The 19,232-nt window shown below is 51.7% G+C and overlaps 1 protein-coding gene across 5 annotated transcripts in view; it reads right to left on the bottom strand.

Moving 5' to 3' along the window:
• The window catches only part of LOC105187323 (nucleolar and coiled-body phosphoprotein 1), an 88,430-nt gene that overhangs the window by 3,456 nt on the left and 65,742 nt on the right, over positions 1-19,232 (bottom strand). For 4 of the 5 annotated variants that reach the window (XM_025300656.1, XM_011148061.3, XM_025300658.1 and 1 more), the window contains exons 10-11: positions 2,147-2,207; positions 75-1,564 (exon numbers count right to left, since the gene is read on the bottom strand). In XM_025300656.1, the coding sequence (XP_025156441.1) occupies positions 75-1,564; positions 2,147-2,207 (1,551 nt within the window). Of the gene's footprint in view, positions 1-74; positions 1,565-2,146; positions 2,208-3,328; positions 3,473-3,644; positions 3,819-5,958; positions 6,668-9,741; positions 9,841-19,232 lie in introns of those variants that run through there. The other variant, XM_025300657.1, reaches the window with a different exon arrangement.

The raw sequence follows: 19,232 nt of genomic DNA, 5'->3' as shown, positions 1-19,232 counted from the left end.
TCGTATATCGTTATCCCAAAATGGGATTCCTGGGTACACAGAAAAAGTTAGGCTACTCGAGCAAAGTGTCTTACATTCTTCTCACGTCTATCCAGCACGCTGTCTGTGATCTCCTCCTCCTTCCTGTCCTGCTCCAAATCCTTCTCCAGACTGTCCAACGTCTCGGTGCTCTCCGAGGACTTGTTCCTCTTCTCCGAATCCAAAGTGTCCGTGCTACCAAGCTCCGAGCTCTCGGAGGACTTCTGAAGCCTCGGCGGCTTCCTGGTTGGAGTAGGCCGCCTCTCTCTGTCGCGGTCGTCCCCGGTTACCACCACGTCGACTATACCGCTGCTCGGTATCCTCTTGGGCGTTCGTCGCACCCTCCTGTTCTCCAGTCTGTCGTCCACGTCTAGGTTGTCCGAGCTCTCAGAGGACATCCTCTTGCTCGATCGTCGGCAGCAGCCCTTCGAGACGTCGTCCAACGTCACCTCCGCCTCCATATCCTTCGTCTCGCTCGTGTCGATTCTCTCGAAGCTTTCGGACGACTTGGAGATGCTCTTGGACAGCCTCCTGCCTCGCGACAGATTGATGTCGGAGACGCTGCTGTGCTTCTGCAGCTCTTGGCCGATCACTACCACCTCCTCGCTTGCGCGAGCGCTCTGCTCCCGCAGCTCCAGCACCTCGAAGCTCTCCGACGACTTGGACATGGCCTTCGAGCTCCTGCGCGCCCGGAACTCGAAGCTGCTGCGTCTACGCTCGATGGAGTCGTCGCTGACCAAAGGCTCGATCGCCTCTAAGCTATCCGACGACTTAGACACGCGATCGGTGGACTTGGAGATCGGATTCAGCAACAGCCTCCTCACCGCTATCGGCCTCGACGACGACTCCTCGTATTCAGCCTCCTCGTACTTGTCGAAGCCCTCGGTGGACTTGGAGAACCAACAGGGCGTCAAATCCAGGCTGTCCGGTGACTTGGACAGCCGATTCGACGACGACCGTCTGCTATGTGGCAGTTTCGTCTCCAGTTCTTCAAACACGTCCGACGAGCCTTTGGATATCCGATTGGACGGTCTCCTGGCGACCGACCTGGTGACCACCTCCGCCGCCGTTGTCATCATCGTCGTCGTCGTCGTCGTCATTGTCGTCGGCGACGGTGTCGTCTGCTCTTCAGCTACCTCTGCGCTGCTCCTCGACGTTGTCGTGGCGTCCAGACTGTCCGGCGACAACGAGGTCGCGCTTGGCTTCCTGGGCAGTCTGGGCTCCAGCTCCTCGAAGATGTCTGAGTTGCGCGACAGCCGACTGGATGATTTCCTGGTCACGCCAGTGGTCTTGGCTTCCGTTGGCGTCGACGCGTTACTGGTCGACTGCTGCTGCTGCTGCTGCTGCTGCTGCTGTTGCTCCAAGCTGTCCAGAGTGTCCTCGGCGATGGTCGGCGGTATCGACGGGGAGCTCGAGGCGAGGACATTAGCCGCAGTCGACGACGCCGGCGCTGGTGTGGTACGTCGTGGCGGCCGCCGGTTCTTCGGGCGCACGGAGATCCGGTGATGCGCCGCGGTGTGATTCAAGCTCGCGCTTTCTAGTTGTGCTGTGAAGTGGACGGGAAAATTGCGTTCACGAAGGTGCCAATTGTGAGAAGAAGTGCCAGAGCACAACGCATTGACGCGCGGCGAAAAGTAAGAGCAGCGCGCGCGCGATTCTACTCTGCTGTTGCTGGCTGCTGTGAAGATTCATGTTCCTTTATTCTCGCTCCCTTCTTTTTGCCGCGTTGTTCCCCCTTCCCTTTATTGTTCGTTATTTCTCTCGTTTCGTTACGGGCTATATGCGTAATAGAATCCGCTTTATTACGCCCTAGGATAAATCCTGTAAGAGCGACACTTGGTTCCATGACCAAAGAAATAAATAAATAAGATGAATTTTGTCGAAGACTTGCTCTTTGCGGATGATTTACTAGGCGAGCGTCATGAGAAATAATAAAATAAACAATTAACCTTAAACAATTTAGAGCGCTTGAGGCTCTGGAGTATCAGCGTTCACGTTCTAACACGCTCTAATGAAACGCGATCGAACCCGCAGGACGGATTATTAGACGGGCAAAGTGGCAAATTACGGCGATCACATTCACACAAAAATTCCGGCAAGAAACGCCGGTACTTGATGACGGACTTACGTAAATCCTCCTTGGCCACTGCGACGACCCGATCGACCGTGTCCTTCGACGCTCTCGTAATCTGCGTGTAAAGAAACAGAAATCGCACTTGTTATCCGCCTTCGATACGATCACGCTTGTTTGTGCGTCACGCAATGCCAACGAATCCCTCGATCCTGCGCGACTCTTCGCGCGCAGTTCTTCTTCGCTTTCGCGAAGAACTCTACAAATCGCTCGACAGAGAGGTGCGTCTGTCCGTACGCGGATCCTGCCCAAACCCGTGATGATATCCTTTTTCTCCTCGTCATCTTGCTCGGTGAAGGCAAGACCGGCCAAAGTCTCGCCGCCGAGCCATCGGGCCGCGACACGCACGGCTAGACTTCGGCGCGACGCGACGAGAGAGAGAGAGAGAGAGAGAGAGAGAGAGAGAGAGAGAGAGAGAGAGAGAGCGTGATGCGCGAGATGTAAATTGTAATTCCCGACGCCGTTACCGGCGTTATCCTCCGTCTTGCGGCTTGCAGCAGTGCGAGCGCGGCACGTCGCCGCCGCTCGGTCTCTAACGGTATTGACCGGCGAGTCGAGTCAAGTCACCGAGTGGCGGCCACTTAACCGCGATCGGCTGAAACCGGTCGCAGGTGCGTCGCGCGCTTTTTCGGCTCGCCGGAGCTGTTCTCGCGAGGGAGCTATCCGCCGACGACGGGGCCGTCGGAGCGGAGGAAAGACGAGGGCACGCGCGACGGGAAGGGCCTCCGGATCGCGTCCGTCTTCCGAATTGGTGCGTAATTTTACGGACGATTCACGGGCGATCCGATCGTCACGAGCCGCCGGCGACGGCGACGGCGACGGCGATGGCGGGGTCGCTAATGAGCGCGAATGAGCGACGCGAACCGCCGCCGCCGCCGCTGCCGTGGTTCAGCACTGACCCTTGACTCCCTGAGGAAAGCGCGTCGAAGAGCGAAGCTTGCGCTCTTCTCCTTGCGCGACTTGCTCAAAGCGCGACTTTCGAAAGCTCCTCATTCGCTCCGTAAGACCCACGCGAGCGCAATGAGAAAAAGTAGGCTCTCGTCGAGATCGCAGTCACCGATTAACGATCTCTCTCCTCTCTCTCTCTCTCTCTCTCTCTCTCTTGGTCGTTCTAACGTCGCGTTAGGCGCAGACTAACGCTCGTCGGGGGGAGGGAGCTGATACCGATCGATCGATTACCTCGACCGTGTCCTCGGCGCGGGTCCGTAGCTCCTTCGTAGCCCGGGGGATCCTGTTCGCCGTATCTGGCTGCTTCGATCTCGGGTGATCTTCGATCTTGTACAATGGCCTGATCGACAGCACCGATGCGTCCGCGACCTTGTCCTTACACAATCGCACACAGATCGATTACACACCGAGTGAACCGTTACGTGAAGATAGTCGCGCGCGATAGCCCGCTAGAGATCGAAGAGAGAGAGACGGCGTCGCGCGTTTTAATAACGCGCGGCGCGGCCTATCGCGGTGCGATCTCGCTATTTGTCATTCGATCGATTACCTCGATCGTCGTCGCCGAGTCGGCTCGAGCCTGCTGCTCCCTCTTAATCATCCGTTGACCTTTTGGACCTTTCGACGACAGGTTCGTCGTCAGCGTCGATCTTGCTCGGCTCTCGTCCTTAAGGGTTCCGACCGACACCAGCGCCGACGGCGGCGGCTGCCACTCAACCTTGCCCTTGAGTATTTATGTGTATTCGGATTAAACGTGGCGAAGCTCGTCGAAACTCGTCGTCACCGTCGACTCGCCGTCGCGCGAGCGCGAGGATTCGATTAGCCGCGCCGCGCGGCTGGCTTCCTCGCGTCCCGGAGAGTTCGAGTGAAATTCGAGGGAAACGAGATGACTTCATCCCGACTAGAGATGTGCGAACTATTCGAATTCGAATCTGAATCCCTTTGATTCGAATCCGAACAATGCGAAAATTTCGAATCGCGAAGATTTGAATACGAATCAAATACATTAGCGTTTGCGCGCGTCAACTAGAAAACCGGCCACCTGGGCCTGTATATTTGAACCTTTAACTTGTAATTAATTTAACTTATAATTAATAAGTTAATTATAAATTACTTTAAATATTTAAATATATATTTTACTTTAAGATGATATTACAATATCAATACCTATTCCCTTCCGCATTAAAATCTTCCGTCATTATTTGTTTAATAGACATGTTAAGTTTTTTAATGATTATTAGATTCGATTTCATTCGATTCGATTCGACATAAAAATTCTTGATTCGCATATCTTTAATCCCGACCAGAGTGAATCGAACGATGCTCGCTCGCTTTTGAGACTCCCTTAGCGGACGTCGCGACTCGGCTTGGATAGATTAATTTACTTAATCGACGCTTTGCAAGATGCATTGTTGTGTAAGGAATAATACAACAGCGCACGCGCTCGACCATTTTTGGTACGATGTTACACTGTTTATCGCGGTATTATAGACGTGGACGGATACAGACACAAGTGTTGACACAGATATGTCGTATCTATATGTTATTAAGTCGATGTTTATATCAACGTTTGAACACTCGACTCGCTGCGAAATAAAAATCCCTCAGATAAACAAGCGATTCTGATAGACAAGCGAGTACTTGTCGCTCGCTCAAGAGCAAGCTGCGATTTATCGGACTCGCGCAGAAATCTCGTCCTCCAATGAGACGAAAGGAAAGATTGATATATCCTAATACGAATAAGATCAACAACATATCTCAGTCGTCTGCAATCAGCGCAAAGTGCTAAGAGAAATTTACATACTTCACTTCATCTACGCGAAAGGAAAAAAAAAAGTTCGGTCGAATGAATCGACCTTCTGCGGAAATATGAACGGATACACGGAAATTCCGGTTTGAGGTTATCGGACTTCACTGAAAATTAACCAGATTTCCGGTTAATTTCAGCAGAATCCTCAGTCGGAACTTTCGAATAGCCGGCAACCTCGACGGAAAGTTGGTTTATGCCCAATTTCTTCACCTCTAGATAAGTGGTCGATAACTTTATTCATGAGATATCTGGCAGAATCGATTTTCTTCACCTTTTCTAAAGTTTGTATCCGACAGATAAACTTGTCCGGTACCTGAAGTAGCGGATATCCGGCAGATATTAATTCCAGTGCCCTGACATAATAACAAAAAAAAAATTACAATAATACGTAATCTGCTGTTGCTATTGCTGTTTTTATGAAAACACAACGTGGACTCGTTACTCACGAATATTAATATTTTTTAATCTGATGATAATGATGATGATGAGGAATTTGTGAAAAGAAGACCCTACACAATAAGAAATAAACCGAACACTTTTCAAGTGGGGAATGACACAGAATTTCTCGAACGATTTCATTTGAAAAAGAACACAGTGCTCGAATTATTACATGCAATTGAAGACCGATTGTTAATACTGTGGGAATTACTTTAATTAGTTAATACCAGCCCGGAAAAGAATATGTCGCTGGCAGAATAGAATGGTGATTTACAGCAAATTTCCAACACATTTTGTGCTAAAAGCTAGTGGTATGAAGAATAGCTATCTGTTAGATACGTAACCAGAGGTTTTGGTGAAGAAAACGAATTTTTACTTATCTGACGGATATCTTTGGAACGGAAGATAGCTATTGGGCGGTGTGAAGAAACCGGGCGTTAGTCGAGCAAACATTTTCGTCCTCCGCGCGGCTAATTAAAAAAAAAAAAAAAAGAAAAAAAAATCACCCAAGCGCGCGCGCGGCGATTCGCGAGAACTCTCGACGGACGCGACGAAGCTCCCTCCGCAAAAGCGAATCGACTCGCGATCTCGGCGCAGCTCGCGCGCGTCGCTTTACCTCGTTCGCGTGTTCCGCGCGCGTCTCCTTCTTCAGCTGCGCGGGAAATCGCTGGCGCGCTTCCGCCTTCTGCGATCTGGATCGCTCGTCGCTCTTGCGAGCGGGCTTAATCGGGCCGGGCATCGCGAACTCGTTCCGATCCTTGCAGCCGTAAACGCCGATGCTGATCTTCGGCGGCGATTCCGCCACGACGATCCCGTCCGGGTAGCTCTTGCATCGCGCGCTCTCCTGCCTGGTCTTGTCGATCAGCCGCCTCCTCTCCACCGGGTTCAGGTTCAGCTGCTCGATGATCGCCCGTATGTTGGACGATATGCTGGGCTCGCGATGCGACACCACCATGGCGGACGAGCAAGTGCGAGGAGCGCGACAGGTAACTCGATATCCGCGATCCGCTTCCGTGCTTCCTCGCACGCACGTTACACCGCACTCCGCCGCTCACACACGAAGAAGCTCCCGCCGGGCGGCGACTGCAAACACGCGGCTCCCGTGAAAAACGAGAAGACGCGGCGCGGCGCGGCGGCTCCTGCGGTCGCCCCGAGAGCTCGTCAACGTCGACGCGTCCCGCGCGTCGATTCCTCCGATCCTCGTTGCTTCGAAATCTCGGCTGATCGCTGAAGGTTACGCGCTCAGCGCGATAGATCTTGTGATCTCTCCTTGAGCACACTTCGAAAGTCACACACGCGTGCGAAAAGTGAGTCGAAGCGACGGTCTAAAGGGGATAAACGAGAAACGTTATATAATATTTACTTCGCGCGATATATCGAATCCTTCGTCGCGTTATATCGAAGCTCAGGGTACAAGCTCGTTCTCGTCCGACGTTCTCGTTCTTCTCCGCAATTTCTCACGCTTGCAACAGACAACTTCGCAGGTCGACACGTGTGCGTCACACAACCTAAGGTAAATGTCCCGGTAAAAGCGGAAGTTTAAACGTAGGTCGTCACAAAAAATGCAATATATAACATTGAGGATAGTTTTGATAGAAATATCTGCATTTATTCGAAAACTTCAGATTCCCTTGAGTAAGGAGAAAAATGATTTAAACCAGTGTATATATCTGTATTATTAATGAAATATTTATGCAAGTAATTTAAGCGCATTAACGTTACCAATGACCAGACAGTTGAAATAGGTTATGGCTCGACGTTCGGATATAATTTGTCCCAGTGTTTGAGCGCAATTAGAAAATTCGTATGCGCTAACGGGAAATAATACAAATATAGATGCTATCTCTTAATGAATTTTTTAACGATTGACTGATTATTTTGCCAAACGATAGGTGCATACTTAATTCAATTAATTTTTACTTTAATACAAAAGTATCAAATTGGTTATATCTTTTTCCAACTAATCGTCAACAGTATATGGAGTTTTCTTTCACAATAATTATTACTTTCATTCATTATTGTTAAAGTGAATAGTAAATATTTCTTTTCAAAATGCTCGGATCCTGGGACGTTTACCTTACTCAGGATTTCGGTGATCACGACACACCTGAACCAACCTAAACGTTCCGATTATCGAGGAAACCCTCGGCCGAGCGCGCGATATATCATTAACGGACGCAAATTGGCGCTTTATCCTGTGACCTTATCTGCTTTTTCGTTGCTATACGATCTAACGTCACTCGAGTCTCCGAGGCGAATCGCGCGTTGCCCCGACATCGGCGGGTAATCTCGATTTATTCTGCACTCGAGCGAAAATTACACGCGTGACGTCATGGCGATACGATACCCTCGTCGTGTATAATTAACTCCGATTAGTTTTCCGATCGAACAGCTAAATCCCCCACGTGCGTGTCAAGCGGAGATGACGCGCTGGACGCGTCGGTTGTCTGTGATCTCTCTCTCTCTCTCTCTCTCTCTCTTGCGCCATGAATTTGAATTTATAATTAAGCAACCCCGTTCGCGCGCGCGAGCGACGGTATGATTGAATCCGCGCGATTAAATCCGCGCTTGACTCGATTGATTTTACGTCGAAGCGGCGGCCGGCCATTGAGCCTCCCTCCTGCCTTCGCCTAGCCAGTTCCCGTCGAATCGTCACGTCACAGGCCAGTTTCTTCATTATTTATTTATTTATTTATTAATAATATATACGAGTCGGACTCCTTCGGTATACATACAAGACTGATACAATAGTATACGAGTAAGAAAATTCTCGTACAATAGAAAATGAAAGAAACTACTAAGACAGAAAAAAAAATAAAGAAAAGGAAGAAAGAAAGAAAGAAAAAAAAAAGAAAGAAAAAAACAATAAAAGGGAAAAAGAGAGAGAGAGAGAAAAAAAATTTCCTTTTACCGCGGATTATCACGGACTCGCGAGGCATCTCACGGCGGCGTGAACGAGGCCGCTCACGGTCGCATCCTCGATCATTAATTTTCCGCTCGATTCGACTTAGTCGCGCGTGTCCTCGCGGGGGAAAACTCGCCAGACCGTCCGAATTTCATCCTTGCTGAGCGGATGTTCTCCATCGAGAGCGGCCGGACGATTCGACAGCGGAACAATCGAGGCCGCCGGCGTCTAACTGCGTTAACGAACACCGGACTACCTGCTTTTCGCAATTAGCGCGCACCCTTTCACAGAGGTTCACACGCACCAAACCAGCCAGCCAGCCAGTCAGCAGCTCGTCCTCGTTTCCTCGACCTATAAGGATCCGCGCGCGCGATCCCGATCGCTTCCCACGCAATCATCTCTCTCGCGGCGTCCTCGCGGTCGTAAACCAAATTGTATGTCGATTTCGGTGATCGCGCTCTTTGCACGCTGACCTCGAAAATCCTATACATATATATAACCTCTTCCTCCTCCTCTTTCTCCTCCCTCTCCGTGTAACTGTCGACTCCGAGAGATACAAAGTGCTATAATTAACTTGGAAACGCACTTTCCAATCCGCATAATCGATTAAAGAATCGGCTCGCGCGACTTGCACGAAATAGCGTCTTTCCTCCTCTCCTTCCCCCCCCTCTCTCTGCTATCTGAACCTGACCTAAGTGAATCGCCGTGAAAGTGCGACTCGAGGTGTCGAAAGGGTGCAGCACACTTCGACCTTAGATTTTCAAGCGAGAAAGCGAGCGATGCGCAATTTCCTCGACGAGGCGAGGCGAGGCGAGGCGGGGTGGGACGGCAAACTCGAAATTCGATTCTTCATTCCTCGGCGACCGAGGCGCTCGGATCGGGAAGACCGACCCACGTACGCGCAGATCGCCCACGGGATTTGCTCAATAACCTCCTCGATTCTCGTCGCGCAATCGTTAAACGCCGCCGCGTACACATTCACGTTTGTCATAACTCGCGACGCTACGTGACACAAAGGCAAATCAAAATACCGCCTCGGCCCCGATAATGACGTCAATGGCCACTCGGGACGATTGCGCGAGAGAGCTCACGCGAGAGCTCGCGCGTTCTCCTTAAACACGGCTTACTTAGGCGATTATTATAAATTATGTCACCTCACACATGCGCGCGCGCGAGCGAGCGAGCGAGCGAGCAAACCGGCGCGCGGCGGCCGTTTGTGCTCGCTGCGTTTCGCATTCGGCGTTTTTCCCCAGGGATCTCGATAACGGAGATTAGATTTTACAACGTGAGAGATTTTACTAACGCGCGCGCCCGATGTACCCGCAAAACCGGCGTCGTAGAGGCGGCCTGACGAAATCCCGGCGTGAAAAAAGGCCCGGTTTAATTGAGCAATCCAACGGGACGACGATGACGGTAACTTCACGGCTAGATGGATAAATCTGGTATCTCGTAATTATAAGGCACGTTCCAACACACACATACACACATACTCACAGGCACACACACGGACGGTCTGGCCTACGCCTCGGCTATCCGCATTATCATATCCCGCGAGACTGGTCACACCTATCCATCAGCTAGGTTATCCGCCGCCGCCACCGCCACGTTCAAAGTGGAGGTACATACGCACGCACGCGTGCGCGCGCAGGCGCGTAATAAGCAACGGATATTGCGGAATACAATAATTTTCAAGCGGCCGAGAGAAAGTAGAGTCGATAACTCAAGGAAACGGACTAAACATGGCAGAACTTTTGACGTGTCGCAATCGATAATTACGGCAATTGCGTAACGCGCGCCGTCCGTCCAAGGCGGAGGACGACGACGACGACGGGGTGGGGGTGGGGGGAGACGGAGGGTCGTCTCTACGCTCGACGACTTTGTTACTTTTTTCCTCTCTCCTTCTCCCTCTCTCTCTCTCTCTCTCTCTCTTCCATTATCTCCCTTTTGTCCAGCGGTCTCGCGATCGAGCCCGCCGCCATTTCCACGTCGACGACGACGGACTCGGTTTCTCCTCGTTCGCAATCGCACACGGCTGCAATTTGCGGACGCAGCGGCGTGTCTTGTGCCGCCAGAGGCGAGCGCGAGCACGAGCGCTGATAAAATGTATTATTAATCGTTCCGCGAAAATGTATTATTTGCGCGATAGCGCGCGATAATGGCGATGCGCGCTGCTCGGGAGTGTACATATGTATGTGTGTGCGCGCGCGCATGAGGATTACTCTCTCGCGTCGTTAAAAATAATTGCGAGCCACGCGCGCGGCGAGTCGAGAGAGTCGAGCCCGCGGCGAGAGATCTCATCTCGCGATCGCGATTCCGAATCTTTTGAGAGGAACAGCGCGCGTAGGCGAAAGCCGCCGCCGCCGCCGCCGCCGCCACGGGATTATTCCGACGTTATTTATTTGGACAAGGATAACGCCGCGCGAGGAGCGCTGCACCACCACCTGCTGGCTTTGTTTTATTTATCACCGCGCGCTTCCGCGAGTCTGCCGCGCCGCGCCGGCGAGGCGGAAAATCGCAATGCGATCGCCGAGGATAAGCATCGCGCGTTCCTCTCTTCCGATGTTTCTCTCCCGCTCTCGTCGTGCGCCACCGCCATGTTCTCCCGCACATCTTTGCTCTCTTTCTCTCTTTCTCTCTCTCTCTCTCTCTCTCTGCTCGCCTTTCTTCCGCTTCATCGCGCCGAGATGCGCGTTTCATGCGTCTCGTCTCGTCGCGTCGTGCAATTTTGCGTGCGCGCAGGAGGATGTTGGAAATCTGGCACGCCACGCTGGAAAGCCGCGCGCGCGCTCGCATTTCCGCGGCATTGTGGTGAGCGCAGCGGCTGATACGAAATCCGCGGGGCGGCGGGGCGGGAGGGGGAACAACGGTAGAATAGAACCGGGAGTGCAGAGAGCGCTATGCGGGTCAATTCCGCCGAAAGGCTCGCAGCAGCAGCGACAAAGCCGAACGGTGCGAATTCGACGCGGGAAGCACGCGCGCGCGACGAAAATCACGACTGTCGCCGTTGTTGCACAGTAGTCATTAGTTGTCCTTCTTCCGCTCTCATTAGCGGCGTCTGTAATCACCACGCGGCGTCGTCCCTCGTCCGCGGACGCGCGCGAGGAGTCGCCGGGGGCGGCGGAAATTGCCGAGAGCGCGCGGACGTGAATTTCTCCTCTCGCGGCGCGGTGTGAAATTAAACGATTAAGCAAACACGCGAATTTCCGCTCCCCGCCCCCCTGGAAGCTGCGAGTCGTGGGAGGAGGCCGCTTTTGTCGATGCAGCGAGTCTCGAGGCGCAATTATGATTACTGTCGCGTTTCGTGCACGTGCGAGCTAGAAAGAGAGAGAGAGAGAGAGAGAGAGAGAGAGAGAGAGAAGAGAGAGAGGGGGAGGGGGGGGGGAGAGACGGGGCGATCTTGCAGCACACGACGGCGGCGGGTATTTTCTTTCCCTCTTTTCACGCTGCAGTCGCGGTCACGCTGCCTCTAGCACGTCCCGAGAACCCGTTTCGAAAGAAAGAGAACTCGCTCCTCCGAGTGACACGCGGAATACGGTTTAAGGTCCACCTAGTTCTCACGGCGAGTTTCGCCACGTCGCGGCGCGGCGCCGCGTCGCGTCGCGTCGCGCTACCTGCTGCTCTACGCGCGACCAGAATCGACGTGACATTAATACCGGGGCCAGTCTTACTTGCTTTCTATAAAATGGATATTTCGGCCTATTTTGCCTCGCCCCGACGGTGTCGCTCGAGCGGCGGCGAGTGCGCGTAGTTGTCTCTCGCTACCGCCGAATCGGGAAGCGCGTTTTATTCAGTCGTTTGATTTGCATTCGCTGTTGCCTGCGTACACGGAGAGAGAGAGAGAGAGAGAGAGAGAGAGAGAGAGAGAGAGAGAGAGAGATATAGATAGTTTATTGATACCCTGGGGAAACAAACGCTTTAGGCTGACATGAGAATTCAAGCATAGACGGCAACGCAGAACTTGTGATTAATAGAATGTAGTGATAGAACATTAGAAAACACAATAAAATAAAATAAATGAATAAATGCGAATAACAAATAATAACATAAAATAAAATAAATGCAAGAGAAAGAGAGAGAGAGAGAGAGAGAGAGAGAGAGAGAGAGAGAGAGAGAGAGAGAGAGAGAGAGAGAAACGTTTGTTCGAATGAAACAATTTCTCGGTAAAATATGAATGATTCATAAATTCCTTAAAATTGCTAGAATTCAGCCCAAAATACGTAATAATAACATTTATTTATAGAAAAGCCTCATTTACACTGAAAAAAAGTAAAAATGGTCGCGGATTGGGGAAAAGAGAAAAATAAATTAGACGGTAATGTACAAAGTATCGCTCGCAAGAGAGAATACTCGAAAGCGGGCGGCAAAGAGGGGATTTCGCACGGAGGTCGAGAATAAATTCATAAAGAGAGCGCGCTGTCTTGAAAATATCGTAATGTCTGGTTAAATCCAGCAGAATTCGCAATCGGGGTTCCCCGGACGTTTGCATCTCACCGGAAAATCCGTGCATTCTCCGAGCAAATATTTTCCCCCCGGTGCGCGTGCATCGCTCATACGATTCGCGTTGCCGTTCTCGCGGCGTAATAAGCCGCGACGGCGTTGCGCAGAATTATTAATTGTACAAAAATGACTGGAGAGCGCGAGGAAATCGCACGCTCGCGGAAATCCCTCGCGTGCGTACACGCCTAAATTGGCGCTCTCAAAGCGGCGGATCGAATCGCGTTATCTTTATCGGTAAAATCGAGCTTGCTTTGATAACGCTTTGATATCACGGCGTAGCGTATGGTCGCGGCGGAACACGCCGAATCGTTGCGTTGCGACGTCAAGCTGACGTCAGTGTGTGTGTGTGTGTGTGCAATAAGAGAGAGCGAGAGCGAGAGCGAGAGAGAGAGAGAGAGAGAGTATGCTAGGTGAATTTTCGAAAGCCTCGCGCGGTGCACCTGGCGGCCTGCGAATGCAGCTCGACAACGATTTATCTTGCGGCGCGGATAAAACAACTTGTCGATTTTTCGCCCGCGAATCGACTTGGACGCGAGACGACGAAGTGCGCGCCCGTCCACCGCAATCTCTCGAGTACGCGGTCGATACAATCGCGCGATTGCAAACGACCAGTGTTATCGGATCGATAAGAGAGAAGCAAAATAGCCCACATTCGAGCGGATCAGACCGCCGCTTTCTTCGATCGCCAGGCGCGAACAGATATCGCACGCTCCAACTTACGTAACGCGATATGCACCGCCATGTCGTCGCTTTTTCCCCGTCGGAGAAACACACGCTGCCTCGGCCGCGAATTCGCGTGGCAGAGAATGAACGAGCACGCGGAGCGGCACGGGATTTCCGGCTCTCTTGCGGAATTTTGTTCGCAAGTCTGCGGCTGTTGGCCGCGATTAAAACGACGGATGAAGCGGCGAGTCACCGAAACAGAATTTCTCTCCCTTCGAGGCGAATTTGGCTCGCAAGACTGATCGAGCGAACATGACTAACGACGAAGCGACGAACGGTCTCTTTCTGCCGCCAAAGCGCCACTGCAGAACTGCTGATTTTTACGACAGGCAAATGCCCGATTCTACGAAGCAGCGAGTTCCACTTCCCGCGACCGAAAGGCGCTCTCGTTTGTTGTCGCGGCGGCGATTCAAGCAGGCTCTCCTCGCCGCGCGTGTTCCCCTCTCTTTCTGCCGGGTGCAAGTCAGCCGGCAATTACATCAGATTTACGGATGGGGTTAAAGAGCCCCCCTCCCCCCCCCGGCCGAGGTCGACCGGTCGCGCGCCGCTCCGAACACGTGCGGCGCCGTAAAATCTCGCCTGTTTAAAGAGCCGTGCTCGTGCGGCCGCCGACAGCTTCCTAATTTCACGCACGGACCCGAGGGCCGCGGTTTGTTAGCCTTTCCGGCGCATAACAACGAGCCATTTCACGCGAGACGTATCCGCAGGAAGAAAGTGACTCGGCCGCCGCGCCGATCGCGCGGCCGAGATAGCACCGAGCGAAACATCACCGGCGCAATGATTTACATTTACGCCACTATTTCCCGCACTCCTTCCCGCTCGCCGATCGCGCGGATGCCGGAGATCGAGATAACGCCAACGCGAAGATACGAGTCGACCGTTTGTTCTCTCGTCTGCTGCGCGAGAGTGTGTGTGTGTGTGTGTGTGTGTGTGTGTGTGTGTGTGTGTGTGTGTGTGTGTGTGTGTGTGCGTGTGTGCTCGGCTATGTGGAATCGGCGGAAATTATCACTACTCGAGGCAGAGACAGAGCGAGACAGAGAGAGAGAGAGAGAGAGAGAGAGAGAGAGAGAGAGAGAGAGAGAGAAGAGAGAGAGAGAAGGTGGAAAGTAAATACGAGAGCTCTCCGGCGCTTTTCATCACCGGCGAGAAATCGAATGCGACCAACAGACGCGCGCCAGTGATTTGGAGAAATTATACCCGAGAGAGAGAGAGAGAGAGAGAGAGAGAGAGAGAGAGAGAGAGAGAGAGAGAGAGAGAGAGAGAGAGAGAGAGAGAGAGAGAGATGTTTCTCTCGAGCGCGCCGACGGATCGGCCGGCGAGGCGACGCGACGCGTCGACGACGTCGTGAGAAAGTGCACAATCGGAGGCACTGTGTTACCACGACCGCCTCTCCACGAGGAAATTCTATTCTCCGCGGCTGTTTCGGCGAGTAATATCGGTGTCAGAGGCGAGTCCCTCCTCCGTCTATGATCTGCACGCTTCTCTACTTCGCTCATCGCGATCGGCGTAACCGACGCGTGACAGTGAATCACTCGTTTTAGAAAGGACGTGGAAAGCTATTCGGAAATCGGTTTCCATTGTGCAAGCTGCTTTTTCATGCGCCGAGCGAGCGAGAGAGAGAGAGAGAGAGAGAGAGAAGGGGGGGAGAGATTCTGGCTGCGTTACCGGAAAATCGCGATAACGAGCGCTTTTGCGCTGTCGAGCGTCTGCTGAAGAAACACGGGAATCCCGGGGTACCGTCCTGTCTTTAGAGAGATTGACACGGGCTCTGCGTTCTCAAATATGCTGATATAAATCCGATTGTGCTGATGTAAGCACATGTGGGCTCGCGGGAAATCTACACGGGGGAGATCGGTTGAGCTACAATAAGAACGCGACGTCGCGCGGGAAAATCGGTGACGCTTGCGGAAACCGAAGACCCGTGTTGAACAAATGAAAATACATGAAGAGAAACGCTCGGCTGGATTCTCCGGGGAAATACGAACGATCCAGAGATCCTAATTGAAATTACTAGAATTCTGTTCAAATCACCCGGAAATCTTATCAATTTAGGCTCCGGCCGGAATTCCTGGATTGGTTGACCAGGTTTTGCCGAAAAATTCTTTCGTTCCAAACATTTCTCTCTTTCTCTCTCCATGTACAGAAGGTAACAAATAGAAATAAAAAGCAAGAAGAGGAAAAAAAGGCAATACAGAGAAAGAGACAGAGAGAGAGAGAGAGAGAGAAATGTCCGATTGAGTGAGACAGTAACCTGGGGTGAAATATTAGTTTGGTGCAAAAATAATTGCAGTTTTTATCACTTGAAGTTTGACGCCGATTTTTCCGGAGTTACCGTTATCTCTTCCAGAATTCTATCTTGTAGGAATAAACAAACTCGTTTCCCGCACTGAGAGAAATGTGTCAGGCCAATGGTCTTTACTTACTTCACGAACAAATATAATTTTCAACTGATATATGTGTCTTCATGCTCGACACGTAAAAATCGCGATTACCTTTGCACCAACCTGATACGAGCGCGACACAGAAATTTCAGCAGAAAGTTCTGCCGAATTCTGATCGCCGAGAGATTTCTGCCTCTGACAGCCTTCGACAGAAGCATCCTGGCGGCACTTTCGATCCCGGCATTTCCGAGTCGCTGACGTTTCAGCAGAAAATTGCTTCATTCGACCGAACATTTTTCTCCCCGCGAACGACTCCAGAGCGAACGCTCGCTGCGTTTGCACCTGCTCTCCTGCCCTTGAGGCAGTGTGCGTGCGTACGCACGCACGTACGCACGCACGCACGCACGCACAAAGAAAGTAAACGGTAGAGATCGCGAGGCGAGATACGGCGGCTGCGCTCGTTATATAAATTGCGGACGGGGCGTTCAATTTGGGCCGCCGCGCGGCCGCTAATGTTATACGAATGGGCAATGCGGTAATTAAACAGCCTCGGTGTTTATACGATTTGTTTGCAGGCGACGCGACTGCTCGAATTCGAAGGGGTTTTCGTTTCGGATCTGCGATCGCCCCGCTCGGTCCGGCAAGAATTTTCCTGCTTGCTTCGCACCGGCCGGCCGGCCGCGTCTTAATTGCAAACTCGCAAATTGCGACTCGCGATAAGATATATATCGCGCCGTTTCCGCCTCCTCCGAGTCGCGATTTCGCCGATTCCACTAATCTAATCGACGTGCCCGTGTTTAAACGACTCGCATTATTCCGCGATCGGGAACAAAAGGAAACGCGCTCGGGGCAGGGGAGGAGGGGGAGAGCGCGATGAACGATTACTCATTCGGAGTTGCAACAACGGCGGAAAATCGAGAGAGAAGATGCGAGAGAGAGAGAGAGAGAGAGAGAGAGAGAGAGAGAGAGAGAGAGAGAGAGAGAGAGAGAGAGAGGAGGGGCGAGTTTTCGCGCGGAATCGAGAGAATCCGATTGCCGATGCCGCGGCACCGGCATTCACAATTGCGCCGCTCTTATCCGATATCTTATTCGACGTCGCGTCGCTCGTTAATTATATTCGAGAATGTTAAAACGCACGAGCGCCGGAGATACGCGGCGTAGGAATCCGAGGCGCTGCTTCGCGCAGCGCGAAAGATTCTATGTAAATCGGCCGCTCGATCCTCGAGGAGAGCTCTTCTCTCACAGCGAAGAGGAGAGAGGAGGCGCGCGCAAGCCGGGCAAGAGGAAATTCTAAAATGTAGACCTCATAAATGCGAGAAGTGCGCTCTCGCGCGCACGAGAGAGAGAAAGACACGTCGCGGCTTGCATTTGCATACGGTGCGTGTGTATCGCAATTTGAGTCCGCGGCGTGGAAAAAGGGGAAGAGGAGGGGCAGCAGATCGGGCGAGAAAAAAAGACGAGACAACGAGAGAGAGAGAGAGAGAAGACTTATGATACTGCGGTTCGACCCAGAAACGTAAGAAATTGCGGAACCGCTCGAGCGAGACGGGGCTGCTAACGAAGATGCGGCTCTCCGAAGAGCGCAAAATAAAGGACACTCACGCGAGACGATAAAAGGATGCGAGAAGTGCGCACGAGGCGAGCCTGTTAACGAAATTGATTGCGAGCTGACGAGAAACTCGCGCAGTCGACGATGCAGTTGCATTCCGCCGCCGCGAGAACCGCCTAATGGCGGCAATCAAGAGCGCAAACGCAAATTGTTGTTATTCCGCTGGAAATTTATCGCAACATACCTCGCCGAGTGCGCACTTTGCGCACATGTTGCGCGCATATCGGGCGAGTGCGAAAATTTTCTCATAGATTTCGCAAACATGTCGGGCGACTGATTCGGATTTATAGCGGCACGGCAAACGCGTAGATGTATAATACGTAGGCGGTCTGAAAAGTTCTCGGCCTGACATATACATGGCATTAGAAACTGTCAAACTATAATTGTAAAGTGGCATTCCTGATGTAAACCCATGTAAAATTTTATTCGATCTGTCAAGTCACTCGAGTAAGTAGCACCAGTTGAAAAAGTCTTGTGCAGGATGCTAACAATTGACCAAAAACGCATTCGAGTGCGTATTTCTCAAGCGTGTTTGGCACATTTTAATCGTTTTCAGCAAAATCAAATGGATTTCAAGCGTCGTTTCAAAACTGTTGATGAAACTTGAATCCACCACTATACATCAGAGCGAGAAGAACCTTCCGGAATTCACACTTTAATGATGCTATTGAATTATTGGAAAGACATTGGAATAAATGCATTGAAGTTTCAGCAGATTATATTGAAAAATAAAACATATTTCACGGCAAAAACATTTTCTCTCATTGCTAGGCCGAGAATTTTTCAGACTGCCCTCGTACACGAAATACAGCAGGAAAACAATGGCGCTCGGTGGAATGACAATGAATCGAATAAATCCAACAGCTATCGCGAGATCCATCGAAACTTTCGCGCCCACCCGATATATTCTGGGTAAATTTGGTTGCAAAGTATCGGGACAAAATTGTTCGCGCGGATCTCAGAGACGATCGCGGAGGATCTTTCCTAATTTATTAGGGATACCGGTGAGTCTTTTCGTTCCTCCGTGTTCTTCGCTCGGTTCAAACGCCGCCATTTTTCAAGTTCGATCTTAATGAAAATGGACATACACAATGAAGAAATGTTGTTAACCAAGCTGGAATTTAAATTAATCCTGAATTAAAAATCAAGAAGCCGTACTGTAGCTACGAAAACTGAAGGCTTTAAGATACAAAAAGACTCTCCGCTATCCCCGATTAATTATATACGTCACTTTCGCCGAAAATGCAGATCCGTATTCGCGCGCGAAGAATTCCCCCGCGAAGCGTCCCGGCTGACGGCGTTCCTGCGCGCGCGGGCAGGATCAAGCGGGGCGGGGCGGGGAGGGGGAGGGGGGCTCCAAAGGATTCGATTTACCCAGCATTCGCCGGCTCACTTTAAAGATGCAGAACGTAATGGCGCCCCCGACAATGATAACCGCTCGAAGTATATCCCGGCGAAGTTGCTGACACTTTCGCGTCGCGCGTGAAACGTAAATAACGCGCGAGCGCAAAAACGCAGGCGCTGCCGGCGCGAGTCTCAGGAAACAAAGAGAGCCGATAGGGATTTCCCCGATTTGATCATCACTTTCGCGTATCGCTTTAATAATCTCACTTCCCCGGCCGCGCGAGTACCGGCGCGAGCACTAAACCGAGCATGAAATGTCGGCTTTCTGCTCAAACGTTTCTTTCTCGCACTTCCGACGGCAACGCGATGTGATCTTCGCGAAAATGCAGATTCGTATTCGCGCGCGAAGGATTCCCCCGCGAAGCGTACCG

The sequence above is a fragment of the Harpegnathos saltator genome, unplaced genomic scaffold (assembly GCF_003227715.2).
Source record: "Harpegnathos saltator strain DR-91 unplaced genomic scaffold, Hsal_v8.6 scaffold38, whole genome shotgun sequence".
Classification (NCBI taxonomy): Eukaryota; Metazoa; Arthropoda; class Insecta; order Hymenoptera; family Formicidae; genus Harpegnathos; species Harpegnathos saltator.
The sequence above is the reverse complement of the archived record's forward strand: the minus strand, read 5'-3'. Positions and strand labels throughout refer to the sequence as shown.